General features: G+C 45.2%; 2 protein-coding genes across 10 annotated transcripts in view; one reads left to right on the forward strand and one right to left on the reverse strand.

Moving 5' to 3' along the window:
- Positions 1 to 4,791, reverse strand: part of FAM118B (family with sequence similarity 118 member B) — a 50,139-nt gene extending 45,348 nt beyond the window's left edge. For 3 of the 6 annotated variants that reach the window (XM_059414207.1, XM_059414173.1, XM_059414189.1), the window contains exon 1: positions 4,683 to 4,789. The gene's annotated coding sequence lies outside the window, so the exon portion shown is untranslated. Of the gene's footprint in view, positions 1 to 3,728; positions 4,064 to 4,682 lie in introns of all 6 variants that reach the window. The other 3 variants (XM_059414198.1, XM_059414188.1, XM_059414182.1) reach the window with 2 other exon arrangements.
- Positions 4,792 to 4,853: 62 nt separating this feature from the next.
- RPUSD4 (RNA pseudouridine synthase D4) lies at positions 4,854 to 15,272 on the forward strand. 4 transcript variants are annotated; one of them, XM_059414139.1, is made up of 7 exons: positions 4,855 to 5,068; positions 5,435 to 5,600; positions 7,993 to 8,194; positions 12,417 to 12,510; positions 12,589 to 12,733; positions 14,041 to 14,138; positions 14,712 to 15,272. In XM_059414139.1, the coding sequence occupies exons 1-7, from the start codon at positions 4,880 to 4,882 to the stop codon at positions 14,946 to 14,948; spliced, it is 1,131 nt and encodes a 376-aa protein (XP_059270122.1). In that variant the 5' UTR covers positions 4,855 to 4,879; the 3' UTR covers positions 14,949 to 15,272. The 4 variants fall into 4 exon arrangements, with proteins under 4 accessions (XP_059270128.1, XP_059270122.1, XP_059270144.1 ...); XM_059414154.1 differs by lacking the exon at positions 4,855 to 5,068 and adding an exon at positions 5,136 to 5,208; XM_059414145.1 differs by lacking the exon at positions 14,041 to 14,138 and having other exon boundaries at positions 4,854 to 5,068.
- Positions 15,273 to 18,394: the final 3,122 nt, after the last annotated feature.

An 18,394-nucleotide genomic window follows, 5' to 3' on the forward strand; every position in this document is an offset into this window, starting at 1 on the left:
CCTGCACAAGGTTAAAGAGATAGCAGGTTGCAGGGCCAGGATTCTGAAACCATCTTTCTGAATCCACAGTGCAAGCTCTGAGCCAATGCGCTCTGAACATCCTTAAGGTACAGGCTGCATGTCCCTTCTGAATGCCCAGTTTTATTTTTCTAATTAAAAGAGCATGCATGATGTGAGGGCTTTTCTCGAATCCTGATGCAAACAAATTAACTACTTAAAAAGAGAGACCAGCTGCAAAATTTGTCCACTGACTCCTTGCTTAGTGATACTAAGAAAGGTGTGATAATGGTATTGTAGTTTTGTTAAAAACCAGTTCTTATCTTTTACAGACACACACATTGAAGTGTTTACAGATGGTTCAACATCATCTGGGAGGTCAGGGTGGGTGCAGAACAAGAGTGGCCCTGTGCTGGTTGGTTGTAGAGGCTGGTGGATGGAAACATGGGGTTCATTATTTTCTCTACTTGTATAAATGTTTGAAATTTACAATTAAGAAAAAAATGCATGATTAAAAAAACTAGAAAAAACATGATATTAACAGTATTTGGGAAACAGAGCTATGAAAGATTTTCTCCCCCCTCCACACATTTTCTCTATTACTTTTATAATGGAAAACATAAACTATTTAAAAAAATTCTCTGTATTTTCTCTAAATAGGCAGAGCAAAACTGCCTGTAATCTAAGAACGTCAAAACATTATGACAGGGCGCCTGGGTGGCTCAGTGGGTTAAGCCGCTGCCTTCGGCTCAGGTCATGATCTCAGGGTCCTGGGATCGAGGCCCACATCGGGCTCCCTGCTCAGTGGGGAGCCTGCTTCCTCCTCTCTCTCTGCCTGCCTCTCTGCCTGCTTGTGATCTCTCTCTGTCAAATAAATAAATAAAAATCTTAAAAAAAAAAAAAAAAACATTATGACAAAAGCATTTCCCATCTCTTCACCAGTTAACTACTTTTTAAAAACTTTTAGAAAGGTCACTTTGTAAGGGTAAGTAAGATCTTCAAATATAAACTAGCCAAAAGCATAAAAGCACTTAAGAGAGAAATAAATTAGAGGACAATTTAACAAATACAATTAAATATACAATTCCTTTCAATAGTTAGCACTAGTCAAAGACCTTGATTGTGTAGTAATGCTGACTTTCCTAAATGGTCAAAAAGGCCACAGGCTAGGGATCTCCTCAGCTTATGGTGTGGTCAGATGGGGACCGGACTTAGCATCAGCTCCCAGGCGAGCCAGCTGTCTTCTGCGCGCACCCTCCAATTTTCTACCATTTTCTACCATGATATGAAAAATGTTGGGAAGTACTGGTCTAAGCCAGACCTGTCTTGACCATCACTCAAAAGCCAAATAAAATGCTGACATGGAAAAAGTAACTACATCCATATTATGGGTTATAACACAATGTTTTAGAAGACCACTGCTTTCTAGTATTTTTTTCTCTATCTGCACTCCCTCTCATGCCCCATATTAGGGAATCTTAAGGTCTATTCCAGCACCATTCAATGAAGTGACCTCCAAATATAAATGTTAGCTCAGTGGCATAAGGTTAAACTCTAGGTACAAGAGCAGAATCCTGATTCTCTGTGCTTATGCTAAATGTATGTATGCAAGCTAAATCTGAAGTAAGTTCCATTTATTAAGAAAGTACGTGTCAATGGAAAAATCCTCAAAGAATAGAAGGTTGGAGTTCTAAGGATCTTCTTTTAAAGACAAAAAACTGGGGCACCTGGGTGGCTCAGTTGTTAAGCCTTTGCCTTCTGCTAAGGTCATGATCCCAGAGTTCTGGGATGGAGCCTGCATCAGGCTCCCTGCTCAGCGGGAAGCCTGCTTCGAACCTCTCCGGCTCCCCCTGCTTGTGTTCTCTCTCTCGCTGCGTGTATGTCTCTCTCTCAAATAAATAAATAAAATCTCTTTAAAAAAAAAAAAAGGGACAAAAAAACTGAGCCCAAGTTACTTGTTCAGGTTGACAAGCAGCTAAGCTGGGACTAGTCCCCAGATCTCCCAGCTGCCAGTAACTGCACTTTCCAAGGCACCTCCAAGGAGTTCCTGCTAATTCCCCTTTGAATCTAAAACCAAAAACCATCCAAGTACTTCTTGATCTTCAGGGACTGAACTCTTGTTAGTCTGCAACTTGCAAATCATTATTTGAGAAGTCAGAATCTAACTTCATGCCACTAATTAATCTTAAATTTGTGATATTTAAACACAAGTTCCTTTATTAGTCACTCTTTGTTTATATTTGTGAAATTACAACGTCATCTTGTTCTTGGACGCTTCTGGAAATAGCCTCAAAAACGAATTATCAAGTACTTCTTTAAATAGTTATGTGGGGGGAACACACAATGATAAATCAAAATCTACGTAAAGAAGTCATGTTTGTAGAATGAAGGCAACACTAGACACCACTAAAAGAATTTTCTTCCTTGTACTGAGAAAACAGTACAGACAAGAGGAGTCCCCAAACAAAAGGAGAATGTGACACGTGTTGAAGTCGTAAAGTATGTAAGTACAGGAAAATGAACTGCCTAAAATAAAATCAATTGAATGACGAAGGGAAAAGAGGCAATATAGCATTAAAAAACAAAAGACAGACAACATATTTGCATAAATTCCTGTATATGCAGACAGCAACTCTAACCACATGCTTTAAATATTAAGATATAACTTCTGCACCCATATTGGATAAAGCTGCATTATGATTAAAAAACAAACAAAAAAAACCTCTGAATTCTTCAAACATCTTTACAGTTTCAAAAAGAAAAACCTGAAAGTTCTTCTCTAGAAGAAAAAATTGACCAGTGTTTTTATTCTTAGGCACTGTAGTGTGTACCTTGGGTTACCCTGAAACCCAAGAACACAAGCTCTGTGTCACCAAGCATTGACATCTGAGTTGGTTCTTCATTTGTTTCCTACTACAGAATGCCAATTCTGCAAGAATTGGCCATTAAGCACAGGTTAAGGAAGGAAGAGCCCTTACACAAAATCATAAAAGTCCTATACCTAAAACAAATTTGTAATTAATGTAATGCTATAAATTTAAATATTGACATTCACATTTCAGAGTCCTTGGAAAAGGAGACTTCACCTTACCTGTGAATTTGCCAGGAAAAAAAAAAGAGAGAGAGAGAGAGAAAGAGAGAAGTTGTGTCCCAACCTCCCTCGGGAATTCTTTGAATTTATATCCTGATCATCTGTCTTATTACAGAAACATACATACACAAACCTTCCTCCCCACTCTTTACAAATACATTTACTCCTACCTCCATTCTTCAGATCAAAAACTGACAGAGAGAAGACAATTCAAATGTTCAGACACATCTACTATACGTCTGTGAATGCACTGCATTATACTAAAGAATGAATATTTGTGGGTTTACTCTGTGCCTAAAGTGGGGATTACAAAGAAACCATGAGTGAGTCTTCAAGGTACTCAAGACTTCGGCAGCAGCTGCCAACCACACATCCTGACTTGTATTCAAAATCAGTTCAAACGCAAAGAACAGTACAGTGTAGGGAGAAAGATCACGGGATAAAGCATAACCTCTTTACTGTTCCCCTAGACTGCAGCATCCCGGCTGAATCTATCCTGCATTCGACTGCCAGATTCATTTCTAGGACTGAAGGAGTTTCTCTCCTGCTCAAGAAGCTTCAAACACGCCTCATTACTTATAACATCTAGCTCAAACTCTTCTTGGACTGAAGAAGTCTTCTATAGGTTTGCTCCACTCACCTGTTCAACTTTACTCCTGCTCAATATGGCTCCCTTCTGCCAGTCCCTTTCGGAGAGGTAAGTCGCAAACCTAATTCCACTACCTACTGGAACTCCTCAAGGGGCCTTCATTCTCAGCAGTCTTAAAAAATTGTTTCCTCTAGTGTCGGTACAGATCCATTAGTTTTCTGAACATCCCTTCGGAACTCGCCATTAGGTTTCTTAACAAATGGCAGGTATGTCCCAAGGTATTTTTCACATTAGCACCCCAACCAGAGGTTCATCTTTCCAGATACCCCTCGGTGAAATCAGAGGGAGTCGCTTGCAGTTTGGGCATGGGAGTTCCAACACTGCACCTTGGAAGAGAGGGAGAGAGGGTTTGGGGTGGTTGCAAAGTAGGGAGGGGGAAACATGAAGGAAGCATAAAAGGGAGGGGAAGGTCCGTGCTCTTTACCGTATTTTCAGTCTTGTCTTTGGAAGGAGCGGGGAGAGCGTAAGGAGAGAGGAGACTCCAAAAAACTCAAGGTGTTCCCTAGGTAGGAATACGGGCTGGGGGCCCCCGGATAACGGAAGGGTTCCCATCACCCCCGGGGGAGAAGGACAGGTTACAACCTGAAACAAAGAGGAGGTGAGGAGTGGAGAGCCTACAGAGATCGGGCATCTCCGAAGGACGAGCGGCAAGGAAATCAGAGGTGACACGACGCGTCCCTCAGGGGGCTGGCCGGACACCAGGGATGTGGTTGCCAAGAGGGACGAGGTAGGCGCCCAAGAAGGCTCTGGGGCGAGCGTTTATGGGGCATCGCTTCCACGGGGCGCGGGGGCGGGGAAGTGTTTTTGAGTGGGGTCTTCTCGCACAGGGAGAAAAGGATCCCGGTGCAGTGCTCTCCGAGAGCAGAAGCCCCGGAGACGCGAAAACGTTAAAGCGTTGAAGAACCGGCATTTCCTAGCCCCAGCCCGGCTTCCCTACACACTCACCGAGTCTCCTCCAAACGCCACCGCTCCAGCTGCAGCTACCGGCCGGCGCAGCCGCACTCAGCGCGCACCACCCCACGTGACTCGGCCCAGAGCCCGCCCCCTCACCCTCCACGTGATCCTCAAGACCCGCCCAAAACCTCCTGCCTCTCGCCCCTCTTCGGCGCGTGGTCTAGAGACGCCCCTCCTCTTTTGACAAGATGGCGGCGCCCAGCTCTAACGCGCCTCGCCTCTGGGTCTGGGGTTCCAGGCAGCGTTTGGGGAGTGTCTTTAGCCTCTTCTCAAAGCCATTTTGTTCGGCCGCTGCTGCGTCTGGGACGATGAGTGCCCAGCGATTAGCGGAGAAGCTCCGAGCCCAGAAACAGGAACAAAAGACGAAGCAGCCGCCGGTGAGTCCGAAAGGACCACAACTCCCAAGAGGCAGTACGTTCCCGGGTTCTCCGGCTGGGAGTGAGGTGGGAGGGTCCGGACAGATGTTAAGGAAATGTGGAGGATCTGTGGAAGAACGGGGAGAAAGGAAAGGGAAGAGGTCAGTATGGTGCCGTATCTTCCTGCGGGCTGGATCTTTGGCTCCTGCCGGCCTCAGCCCTGAGCACTGCGTGGAGATAGGTAAAACAGACATGCACCGCCGCTCTCAAATTATTCCGAGAAGGCGCGAGTCCAAAGCAGAAATAGTCATTCCCAGCCCACATTGTCACCCAAACTTATTGAAAGTCTTCACCAGTCTTTTCCTGGCGCTCCTTCTCTCCGCATAGGTGCCCACAAGCCCTGTTCAGCGGAGAGTTCAAGAACTAGTACGGTTCACAAAGCAGCTGCAACGAGTCCACCCCAACGTGCTTGCTAAGGCACTGAGCCGAGGGATTGTGCACCAGGACAAGGATCTCGTGGTCATCAATAAACCTTACGGTCTCCCTGTGCATGGTAAGGACCACGTGAGGGAGGTTGGTGCTTCTGTTTTCACTACAATTAGGGGCAACTCTGACACATTACTTGTGGGGCTCGAAGACTTGCATTCAAAATAATTAAGCTCTTGTAGAGTACTATATAAGGCACTACTGAAGACAGAGATAGAAAAGACAGTCTCTGCATTCCAGACATCTGGCAGTCAGCAGTGATTTCTGGAATGCACTGTGTTCAGACCTCCATGGGAATTTTTATAGAGAAATACTAAGGCTTTGTGATTCTTGTCTTCATGTTATGTTCCATCAAAACTGGGATAGAAGAGGGGCACCTGGGTGGCTCAGTGGGTTATGCCTCTGACAGCCCAGGGTCAGGCTCCCTGCTCAGTAGGGAGTCTGCTTCTCCCTCTCCCACTGCCCCTCCCCTCTGCCCATTATACCTCACCCTTCCTCATTCACTCTCCCTCTCTCAAGTAAATATATAAAATTTAAAAAAAAAAAAAAAAAAAAAGAACCAGAAAAGAAGAAATGACATATAAGAAAAAAATAGATAGCACTTAATATATTAAGGTTCAGATCATTTCTCCTTCTGACAATGGCATCAGTATATTTTTTGCCTTTATTCACAATTTTCCCACATTCACTAATTTTTATAAGTACTCTGTTTCTATTTTTGGCCTATAAATCTCTTGTGGATAACGTGTTCTGGTAGTTTATTACCTTCTATAAGTAATGGTATTTCCATATAATGACTCTGAATTTCCTGCAAGGGTCTTTTTTAACCATGGTGATTTATTGCATATTTTGTTCACATGATCCAGAATATAATTTCATCAGTTAAGTCCAGACCAAGGAAAATAGTCCATCTTCATTGAACAAAGATCAGAAAAATCTCAACCCATAAGCCCCAAACTGCAACATAAATCAGTCAGCCACCTCAAGCCATGAGTGGAGACAGAATAACCTGAGAAAAATTAGATCTTATACTATCCATGGGCAAGGATCAAAGAAGGACCACCTTAAACATGCAGAAACTCCAATCACAGAAACCAATATGAAAACTAATTAAAAAAAGGGGGGGCGGAGTTTCAGCCAAAGCAAAGATTAAACTGCCCTACAGAGAGATCTCTACTATTGAAAACATACACAGGATTCACACACACACAAAAACACATATAAATCTGGGAGTGCCTGAGTGACTTAGTTGGTTAAGCGTCTATCTTTAACTCAGGTTAACTCCCACATGATCCCAGGGTTCTTAGATTGAACCCTGAGTCAGGCTCCCTGTTCAATGGGGAGCCTGCTTCTCCCTCTGCCTCTGCCTCTCCCTCTGCTCGTGCTCTCTCGCTCTTTCTCAAATAAATAAAATCTTTCAACAAACCCTGCATATAAACCTATATAGAAGATAACTTCCTTTAAAGAGTTTATAGAAATTATAAAATATAGAAGACATTCATGTTATTAAAAGTGCCAAAAGATATGTATTCATGATAAGAACTTAAAAAAGAATAAAAGGAAAATGTCTGTGTGTTTGTGTGCACAGAGTACCTAATGAAACTCCAAGACGCCTGGAACTTAATGGACATTGAAATATTTCTGAATAAATGTTGAATGTCTAAGACAGCTGTCTAAGACAGCTGGAGTGAGATAAGAAAGACCGATAGAAAGAAAATGCAGGGAAAGGGATTTATTGGGGGAAAAGGCATAGTTGTGCTAAAAGAATGCTTTTGGGGGAGGTATGGAGAAAAGTATAAAGACAAGGAATTAAGTCAGACATTGCCAAGTGTTGTGTGTGTTTTCTTTTTCTGCCTTGATCTTTTTCTTCCCATTCTTCATGAGATAATTATTATCCAGATATTTACATTTTATAGTTAAGAAAACTGAAAGTTGGAAAGATTAAATCATCTATTCAGGTTCAATGGCTAGTTAGGCCTAGAATAGAACTGAGTAGCATCTCACCTAAAGGTTATCTTCTTAGCTCTTCTGTAATAGCTCAGGAGAGCCTCACAGTCTTGTATTCACCCTTGAGTTTACTTGGCAAATTCTCAAACCTTTGTTTATATAGTGAAATATCAGACCTCCTCATTTTGATTGCTGATTTTATTATGAATGTGCAAGTAGATTAATATATATATGTTGAGGAGGAGGCCACATGCTGTAGGCCAGTGCTTCTCAGACATTATGAAAAGGCATGTGAGTCCTTTGGGCATCTTGTGAAAATGCAGATTTTGATTTAATAGTCTGGGCTGGGAGCCTGAGATTCCTTTCCAACAAGCTCCCTGGGCTTTGACATTGCTAGTTCCTGGACCACATTTCAGAATAAAACTCGTGAAAACATTGACTTTCTTCCCAGGTAGAGTTCTTTGGTGGGATCTTTTACTGGCCACTAAAACCTGTGGCTCTTCCCTTTGTAGGTGGCCCTGGGATCCGGCTGTGCATCAGTGACGTATTGCCCATCCTGGCAAAGATGCTTCATGGCCACAAGGCAGAGCCCTTGCATCTGTGCCACCGGCTGGACAAAGAAACTACAGGTGTAATGGTGTTGGCCTGGGAGAAGGAAGTGGCACATCAAGTACAGGAGTTGTTTAGAACCCGTCAGGTGGCAAAGAAGTACTGGTATGAAGCCCATCGCCAGTGGTAGACTTGGTATAAATGAAGGCATCCTTTTATCTCATTGTCCATTCATATGGAAGGAACTCCTGTTAAGAGAAGGAAGGCACTGTGCTAGGACTTATGGGCGTATGAAAAGAATAGGAAAGAGACTTAAGTGCTTAGGACCTTAGAGTCTCTTGGAATAGAGATTCCTCATTGTTGTTGTACATAAAAATTATTGAAAATTAATTACACAAGTAATACATGATTTCATTCCTTTGGTCAAATCATCAAAAAACAAAGATAAAGCAAAAAATTCTTGGAGAATCTACCCACTCTGTTGTTCTAGTCCGTTCCCTTGGGATAGTTTGGTTTTTATTCCTCTGGTCCTTACTCAATGTATTTATGAACATGTCTGATATATACAGTGTGTGTGTATTACATTGTACACTGTACACTACTTTTTTTTTTAAGATTTTGTTTGAGAGAGAGAGTGAGCACAAGCGGGAAGAGCAGCAGGCAGAAGGAGCGGAGGAGCAGGCTCCTCGCTGACTAGAGAGCCCAACATGGGACTCCGGGTTCATGACTTGAGCTGAAAGGAGACTTAACCCACTGAGCCACCCAGGCACCCCAACACTGTACTTTTCTTTTACCACTTAATTATGTCTTGGAGATCTTTCCATGTTAGTGCATATAGGTTTACCTCCATTTTTTTTAATAGAAGAAAGACAGGTGAACAAACCTGTAACCTACTGCTATCCTCCATCAACTCAATTTTCTTCTCCAGGTGAGATCACTTTTCTAGTCTTGTGTAAGCTTCCTGTATACAGGGCATGTATAAGTGAATTATTATATGGCAGTGCATTTTGCACTGCTTTGCATCCTGCTTTATTTCACTTGGATGGTATATCTTGGAGAGCATTTTGCATGTACATTTAGAGCTTCATAGTATTCTGTTGTATGGCTATATCATTGTTTCCTTATTGATGGACATTGAGTTAACTTTCTATTTTTCAGAGTCTGTTGCAAAGAATACATGATTATATCTTTAAGACAGATTCCTAAAGATGGAATTGCTAGGTTGAAGGGTATACACATTTAATATTTATTTTTTGTTGGTGGTGATGGTTTTTTTTTTTTTTTAAGATTTATTTATTTGAGAGAGAGAGTGAGTGAGTGTGAGCACACAAGCCAGGGGAGGGGCAGTGGGAGATGGAAAGGGACAGAGAATCCCACAGACTCCCAGCTGAGAGTGGGGCCTAATTGGGCCTCCATCCCAGGATCCCAAGATCATGAGCTGAGCTGAAACCAAGATTCAGATGCTTAACTGACTGAGCCACCCAGGCGCCTCTCACACATTTAATATTTGAATAGTTACTATTATTAGGTAGGCCAGGTTTTCCTCCCACTAGGGTAATGAGGACCTACCTCCCCCTACAGCTGACCAGCACATTTTGGGGGGTTGCCACTGTGATGAGGAAAAAAAAAAAAATGTTTTCTATTTCCCTGTGTATTAGTGATGTTATTTGTCTGCATGTTTATTGGGGTCTCATGTTTTTTTTAGTTTCCCTTTCTGTGAACAAACTGTCTCTTTCCTTTGCCTGGTTTCTGTTGGGCTGTTTATTATTTTCTGTTTGATTTGTAGCTACTCTTTTTATCTTTTCGAAGTTAGTCCTTTTTGTGCTACAGATTTTGCAGCTACTTTGTGATCCTGGGAGCCTTTAAAAAATCTCTATGCCAAGACCCACCCACAGAGGCTCTGATTAATAAGTCTGATGGGTATGGGCATCTGAATTTCTTAAAAGCTCCACAGCTGACTCTGCTGTGGAATCAAATGTAAAAACCACTGTAATAAGAGATTACAGGTAATGGTAGAGGTTTAGCATAGTAACTAAGCTCAACAAGATCTGTGTTCAACTGTCAGTTGTGCCGTTTACAAGCATGGGTCCTTAGGCATGTTCTTAAACATCTCTAAGCTTTGTCTTCATAGGAAAAGTGAGAATAATAGAGTTGAGGAAAGGGTTAAATGAGACAGTACATGTGAAGTGTTTGACATAGTACCTAGCTCATAGTAAAAGCTGAAAGACAGAAAATTGAGACTATCATGTATACTAGTAATCCAGGTGCAAGTCTGTAAAAAGTGTTGGGGCACCTGGGTGGCGAAGTTGGTTGGTCAGCTGACTCTCGATTTCACCTCAGGTCATGCTCTCAGGGTCATGGTATCAAGCCCCACTTTGGGCTCCAAGCTCAGCAGGGAGTCTGCTTCAGGTTTCTCTCTCTCTCCCTCTGTCCCTCCTTCTCCTTGCGCATGTGCTCATTCTCTCTCTCTCCAGAATAAAGAAATCTTAAAGAAAGATGTTATATTATTTGTGAAAATTGTTTATGAAAGTTTAGACTTGGTAACCATTCTGTGGAGGAATTGAAATCCATTCATTGTGTGTTGATGAATGAACAGGATTTGCTAGACGAGATGGAGAACTGTGTTTTAGATGGTGGGAATGCATACACACAAAGGACAAAAGCAGGCAGCGTAGTTTGGAGTGGGGAATGGTGACAGATAATGCTGGAAAGGTAGACTGGAACCCAGTTAATGATGGCCTTAAATACCAGGTGCACAAAGTAGAAGTTAGCAGTAGAGCATAGCAGGTGACTGATTAACATCTACTGGCTTACTATGATAGCAGCTTGTTATGGTTATTTGTTTGAATCATCATCATCATCTTCTTCTTCTTTTTTTAATTTGACCGACAGAGATCACAAGTAAGCAGAGAGGTGGGGGTGGGGGGCGGGGGAAGCAGGCTCCCCGCTGAGCAGAGAGCCAGATGCAGGGCCTCATCCCAGGGCTCTGAGATCATGACCTGAGCCAAAGGCAGAGGCTTTAACCCACTGAGCCACCCAGGCACCCTTGTTTGAATCTTCTTACTAGACTTTGAATTCCTTGAGAGTGGGGATTTTGGTCTCGTTCATCTGTACAGAACTAGTACCTCCCTAAATCAATGCCTCATTATATTCCTGGAGTATGTAGTGAGTGAACATATTTGAGCATAGTGTTGTGTCATTAGGAAGAGGGAGCTCACAGTTAAAACTCAATTTAAGTGTGGTAAAATATATCAGATGGCAGCCCAAACTGCCACCAGCCCAAAATGAGGTGTCCAGTGTGTGACTTGTGGGAGTGGGCTTCGTTTCTGTGATAGGCCACCCCGCAGGACTCCTTCATCATTGACCTAGAGGAGGCATAAGCGTAAGGACACAAGAAAGGGTCGTCTCCCCATCTCTGACATGATGAAAGGAGACCTCCAGCAAAATGTTTATTGAGTTATGGGGGTTGTTTCTGTGACTTTGAGCCGAGTACCCCTGTTTGTCTACCTGGCAGATCGGGCAGGTGCGGTCCTGTGACTTTTTCATTCCATTCATTCATTTACTTGTTCATTCATTTCATATGCAATCAGGACTTAACCATCTTTTAAAAAACAGGATACAAAACCATATTATCCTCATTACTTTTTTTTTTCTTAAAGATTTTATTTATTTATTGGACAGACAAAGATCACAAGTAGGCAGAGAGGCAGGCAGAGAAAGAGGAGGAAGCAGGCTCCCCAAAGAGCAGAGAGCCGGATGTAGGACTCGATCCCAGGACTGTGGGATTATGACCTGAGCCGAAGGCAGAGGCTTTAACCCACTGAGCCACCCAGGCGCCCCTACCCTCATTTCATTTTAAACTATACATACTCATTTTGGGGCGCACCTGGGTGGCGCAGTTGATTAAACGTCCCACTTTGGGTTTCAGCTCAGGTTGTGATCTCAGGGTGGTGAAATGGAGTCCAGGCTCAGGGCAGAGCCTTCCTGGGTTTCTCTTCCCCTCTGCTACTGCCCCTCCTCCTCACACGCACTCTCTCGCTCTCTCTCTCTCAAATACATAAATTAAAAAAACAAGCAAACCTATACATATTCATTTTTAAAGGTTGGAAGGAAAGACTATGTTATTAATATAATTTTTTGGTTTTTTTTCCCCCAATAGTCTATAATTAGCATACATTACTTTAGTAGTAAAAAAAAGATTTGGTCATAAGAGTAGTATCAAGCTCTCAGGCTAAGTGCTATGACAGCCTTATGACTTAGGATGCTCCATTCTTAAGAACTGACCACAGTAGAGCAGAAGGTCCAGTGTTACACCTCTAAGTAGCCAAATCTGAGGAGCTCCCCGCTCACCTTATGACTTAAGCCAGGGTCTGTGTGTTATGCCCAGGACCATCACAGTGCGCGTCCCCGTGCCCCCGGCGGGAGTCGTGGACATCCCTGTCATCGAGAAGGAGGTGCAGGGTCAGCAGCAGCACTACAAGGTGGGTGAGCTGTCGTCCCCAGGGGCTTGGCTTTTCTGCTCTTCCTTTGCAACCATGTCTTGCTTTCTTTGGTGTCAGATGACGCTGTCCCCAGGCTTCCGCATGGAGGATGGGAAGATGGTGAGAGCACGGAGCAACCGGAAGGCGCACACAGCTGTGACTCAGTACCAGGTGCTCAGCAGCACTCTGTCCGCTGCCCTCGTGGAGCTCCAGCCCATCACCGGTGAGGCACCACCTTTCTGCTGGGGGATGGCAAGAGCCCAGGGCTGCTGAGCCACGCCCAGGGCCTCGCTCTGGGTCCTGCCCTTCTTCCAAGCAGCTGGTGCTATGAGAGGGCTGGGATTGCAGCTGACGTGTTTGAGAGTGTGCCTCTGGGGCTAATCCGAGGCTGGGAGCTCCAGCGGGGATGGCTGTTTAAAAATAGTAGGTAGCAGAAAGATATAAATAGTTTGCTTACATTTATTTAAAAAATCTGCAAAGCGGTTTCTCAAAAAAATTAAACACAGAATTACCATATAATCCAGCAATCCTCATGGGTATCTATGCAAGAGAATTGAAAGCAGGGGTTTGGAAAGATCTGTGTACAGTAGTGTTCATGGCATCATTATTCCCAATAGCCAAGAGGTGAAGCCAGTCTCGATGGCCACTGCCAAATGAATGCGTAGACAAAGTGTGCGGGCAGATGACGGAATGAGTATGTCTTGAAAAGGAAGGAAATTCTGACATGGGCCACAATGTGGTTGGTCTTGATGCTAAGTGAAAGAAACCAACACAGGACGAATGTTGCGTGATTCCAATTATGACACACCTAGAGCACTTAGATTCAGAGACCAAGTAGAATAGTGGTTACCGGGGGCCGTAGGAAGCAGGAAGGTATGGGGAGTTGTCGTTTAATTGGGCCAGAGTTTCAGGTGGGGAGGATGCTTGTGCTCTCTCTCTCTTGCTCTGTCTCAAAATAAATAAAATCTTTTAAAAAAATGGTTAAGATAACATTTTATGTTATGAATATTTTGCTACAGTGAAAAATGTGCAAAGCACTACTATTTAGCATTCTATAATAATGTTATCTAAAAATAAAACAAAACGGGTCATTGAGTGGGTCGTCCCCCCTCCCCCCTTAAGCCTTGGACTCTTGATTTCCACTCAGGTCACAAGCTCAGTGGTGGTAAGATTGAGATTCTCTCTTTCACTCTCCCTCTGTCCCCCTCCCTTGCACACATGTGCTCTTGCTTTCTCTTTCTCGTTGTCTCAAAAACAAAAAAGTTAAGCAGGGAGAGATACCAAGTTGATGATAATGGTTATCTGTAGTGAAAAGGGAACTGAGGGGGAGGGGAACTTAGTGTCTTAACAGCATGTGTAATTTTATTTCCTACCAGCTTATAGTTTGTTCTGTTCTTCTTTATACTTTGCTGTAGGTGCGGCCTTGCCAGTCTTACTGTGCTTCAGTTAAATAGGGTTAGAAGCACAGTAATGCACAGTATGGTTTCTGGAGCTGCTCAAGTTTTCTCTTTTCTTGTTGTTGTTGTGAAGGAGTAAAACATCAGCTTCGAGTTCATCTGTCTTTTGGACTGGATTGCCCAATCCTTGGTGATCACAAGTACTCAGACTGGAATAAGCTGGCCCCCCAGGTGACCCTGGTTTGTCTGTGCAACAGCTAAGGGGGGGGGAGCTTTCGCTTTCCCCTTGTTAAAATCCGACGTGAGTCACCGCAAGGATGTATTGCCTGTACTGTACTAGTTACCCAAACTAGTCACCTCACTTAGAGAGAAACAGCTGCTGTTCTCACGGAGCTGCAGGATCTGTTCGCAAAACCCTTGCGCTTCATTTGTTTGTCTTGGATTGTGTTTGGAGGCTGGGGACAGGTGGGGTTGGTGGTGGGGGGGGCACTTTCCGGAGGCTTCAAGCAGCCTTTCATGCTATTGGTGAAGATGGGTGGGGGACACTTGTTTATCTTTTGTTGTCATAGCCCATTCTCTAGGAAGGCCAGAGAACTGGCTGATAAGAACTTCGCTGGCCTGGTGGTTTTTCTCTCACCTGGGTTCCAAACCCTTCCAGGAATGTCCCTGAAGCAGGCTGTACACCGCTGTGCCTTCCAGGGGAGTTAGTGGTGGTTCCTTTAAGGGGAAAATGTCTGTCCCTGTGTGCTGCTCAAGGACGAGCTCTTGGCCTGGCTCTCAAGAGGCTGTCTTGTCTTTGTACAGAAGCTGTCTCTTGGTACCCTGAAGAAGCTAGGGCTGCACCAGGCGAAGGCCCGTCACATCCCGCTTCACCTGCATGCGCGCCAGCTGATCCTGCCGGCCCTGGGGTCCCGGAAGGAGGAACTCAGCTTGGTCTGCAAGCCTCCTCGCTTCTTCGTCTGCTCCCTGCGACGCCTGGATCTACAGATGCCAAGTCAGGATCAGAATGGGGACGACGAAGCCGGACGTGAGGGTCAATAAAGACCGCTGGGCTGTTTGGCCCCTGAATCCTTCACTTTGTTTCATGGATCTCACTTGGGACAGACTCCAGAAGAGCCAGGTGTGGGAAGTGGAAGAAACCCAGCTGCTTCTAGGCCTTTACTGGACACTAAGTCCTATTTACTGAGACACTGGCCACACTCTGGAAAAGCCTGCGGGAAGTCTCCCTGCCTCCCAGTCTCCTTGCCCAGAGGGAAGAGAGCCCAGGACCAGGCAGACTGGGTCCATAATTGAAAAAGGAGAAACTCGAGCACAGAATCTGTGCTCTGAAACTGTTTCCGTCCAACAATAAATCCCTTGATCTATCTGGAAGGCTCTGGTGGTTGGAAAGAGCGTGTGGCGGTCATCTGACTGCTGGAGAAATTCAGAAGCAGTTAGCCACTGTCCTCATGGAAGTTCAGGATCTAATAGCAAAACCTCTCTGCTCCACTTGTTTTGTCCCAGATTCTGCAGACCTGTCAGAAGGCAGGATTCTCTCCAGCCGCAGCGCAGGAGCCTTCTTTCGGTAGTGACTAGAGCCTGCAAAGGGTGTTAGAGAAGCGAGAAAAGCAGATGTGAAGTCCGGCCGGCCGGTAGCCCCTGGTGGGGAACACACACGGTCTGGAGAGGGCAGTGGTTAGCTCCAGCTCCGTGCTGCTCTGTGGGAACAGGTTTTCTTTCCTTTTTTTTTTTTTTTTTTTTTAATTTTTTCAGAGAGTCAAGAAACCCAGATTCTGTAGAGTCTTAAACAGTGGCAGTGGGGGGGGACACTGACCCCCACCTTGTACAGTCAAAAATCACATGTAACTTTTGACTCTCCCAAAACTTAACTGCTAGTGGCCTCCTGTTGACCGGAAGCGTTACCAATGACACAAACAGTTGATTAACACATATTTTGTATGTTCTGTGTATTATATGCTGTATTCTCACTCAGCCAGAGAAAAGAAGATGTTATTAAGAAAATCATAAGGAAGAGAATACATTTACGGTTCTGTGCTCTATTTATCAAAGAGAAATCTGAGTATAAGTGGCCTGCACCATTCAGACCCATTTTTGGTGGATCAGCTGTATTTATGGGAAAGCTCCAAGTGTATTAACCCACTAAAATGAATGTGTACAACACAGCTGTCCCCAAACCCAGGTGGTCACCAGGTGTGCCCTGTTTCCCTCTAGAACGCCTCCTCTGAGGATGGGCTTTCTCGCTAGTCCCACCCCACTTCCTGAGCACCGGCTTCACTCCCCACAACCTCAACTAGCATAGGGCAGGTCCCACCAGAAACCTAACACAGAGGCAAGTCTTGAGACCAAAACCACCACACACCCCCCCACACCCCGGCCCTAGGGGCAGGGCAGGGCAGGGCAGGGTGGTACTGATTAGGACGAGGACACTGCAAAACACATCCTTATGTTTTCCCAATCTGCTGTCCTTGGCTCTCAAAGCCTCTGGACTGCTGTTAGCCTGAGGGCCTGGTAGGGTATACAAAGACTCAGCCTTGTATCCGGGCTTGCAAAGCATGCCATGGAGGGGGAGGGGTACAGACCCTGTTTCCCCAGTGAGGGGGGAGCGCTGCTTGGTGCACTGTAATCCCAACGCTGATGACCCGGGGGTCAGGCCAAACCACAAGTTAAGGGCACCGTGTTCCGCAAGACTCCTTTCCAGACACCAGCTGCAAGCTCGGGGCTTCCCAGACAACCCCTCACCCTTCTGCTCAGCCTAGGGGAGGAATGTTTCCCTCAACCTGTAATGGGTTCAAGGGGTAAAAGAGCATCTGGCTCCAAAGGCCCCAAACAGGCCTGGTTCAGCCCCAAGGCAGAGAGGAGCGGTGGGGAGACCATCGGATTTGTGTCCGTGAGGCCAACGCCGGGAAGACCGTGGACTCAAGTCACAGAGACTGTCTCTGAAGTGCCGAAAATACTGCCAGCTTTACAGGAGGAATATGTGGGACAAAGGTCGGTGGGTCTGTAAGGGTGGGCAGTGAAGGTCAGGTTGATTGTTGTCTTGGCGTCAATCATGTGGGGTCTTGGCGCTATCAGGACAGTTGTTACCGCTTGAGGGGGTAGTCTGGGTTCCTATCAAGGGATGCTTTGCCCCCAGGGTCCTTTGCCTGAGTTAAGAGATAAGCTGGAAAGAATCCAGAAGTACGGATGGAGGTTTAGGGAGGTCTACGGGGTAGCTGAAGTCCTCTTCCAAACCCTCTACCCTGACTGGCTCTAAACATTAAACTGATAGAATAACAGGAGGTAAACATAAATTTATGTGATAAGTTTTACATGGCATAGGGGTCTTCAAAAGACCCCCCAAAAAACCAGACTTGTGTGCTTTTGGGATTTTTTGTTTTGTTTTTTAGTAGTCTCCACGCCCAGCGTGAGGTCCAAAGCAGGACTTAAACTCACGAACCTGAGAGCAAGACCTGAGCTGAGATCAAGTCAGATGCTCAACCCACCGAGCCACCCAGACTTGTGTATTTTTGTGCTGGGTGTGATGAGGAGTGGACAGTCATGGGATATGGTAAGTTAAGAAGGAGTGTGGGGTAATTGTATACTGAGGGAAACTTAACAAAGCCTGTTAGGGTTCTTGACATCCCATTGTCTGTGCACAAAGGAGATTTCTCCTTTCCTCTGGTATAAAGACGGCACCTCTCCAGAGGGTGCGATCTGTTTCAGAAAAGAAGGATGAGGGGGTGAAGAGGTCCAAGTGACCTTCCTGTTTCTGCCATTTTCTCAAACTTCTTCAGCTTAAACTACTCAGTGTGCCAAGGTACCATATTTTGGGGTAGCATTTCCTGAACCCCATTGCCAAGTAGCTACAAATTCTGGGATTCCCGCTCTCCCCTCAGGATTAGTAATTCACTGGAACTACTTCCAGAACTCAGGAAAGTGCTACACTTGCCGTTTTATTAACAGCAATCACAGGGTAGAAATCAGGAGCAGCCAAAAGGAAGAAAGGGTGAGGTCTGGGAAGGTCCCAGACTTCAAGCTACCCTGTCCCCTCCCCGAGGAGTTGGGACACAGCATATTCTTCACACTCTGGTGTGTGTCAACAGCCAGGGAGGTGGCTCAAGCTTCCACGCTGAGGTTTTTAAGATTTTATTTATTTATTTGACAGAGATCACAAGTAGGCAGAGAGAGAGAGAGAGAAGGAGGGAGGAGGAAGCAGGATCCCTGCCGAGCAGAGAGCCTGACATGGGGCTCGATCCCAGGACCCCCAGATCATGACCTGAGCCGAAGGTAGAACTTGAACCCACTGAGCCACCCAGGCGCCTCCCATGCTGAGTTTTTTTGGGGATTCCTCCTTCAGCATGATTGATCAGCTCACTGGCCAGATGACTGAACTCAGTCTAGTTCCTCTCTCCATCTCCCTGCCCCGACCTCCAATCACCTGGGTGATCGTTTGGCAAGGTCAGCCCCCATCTGGAAACGACCTGGGAGGCCATGGAGTCCCTGTTCAT

The sequence above is a fragment of the Mustela nigripes genome, chromosome 1, assembly GCF_022355385.1.
Source record: "Mustela nigripes isolate SB6536 chromosome 1, MUSNIG.SB6536, whole genome shotgun sequence".
Classification (NCBI taxonomy): Eukaryota; Metazoa; Chordata; class Mammalia; order Carnivora; family Mustelidae; genus Mustela; species Mustela nigripes.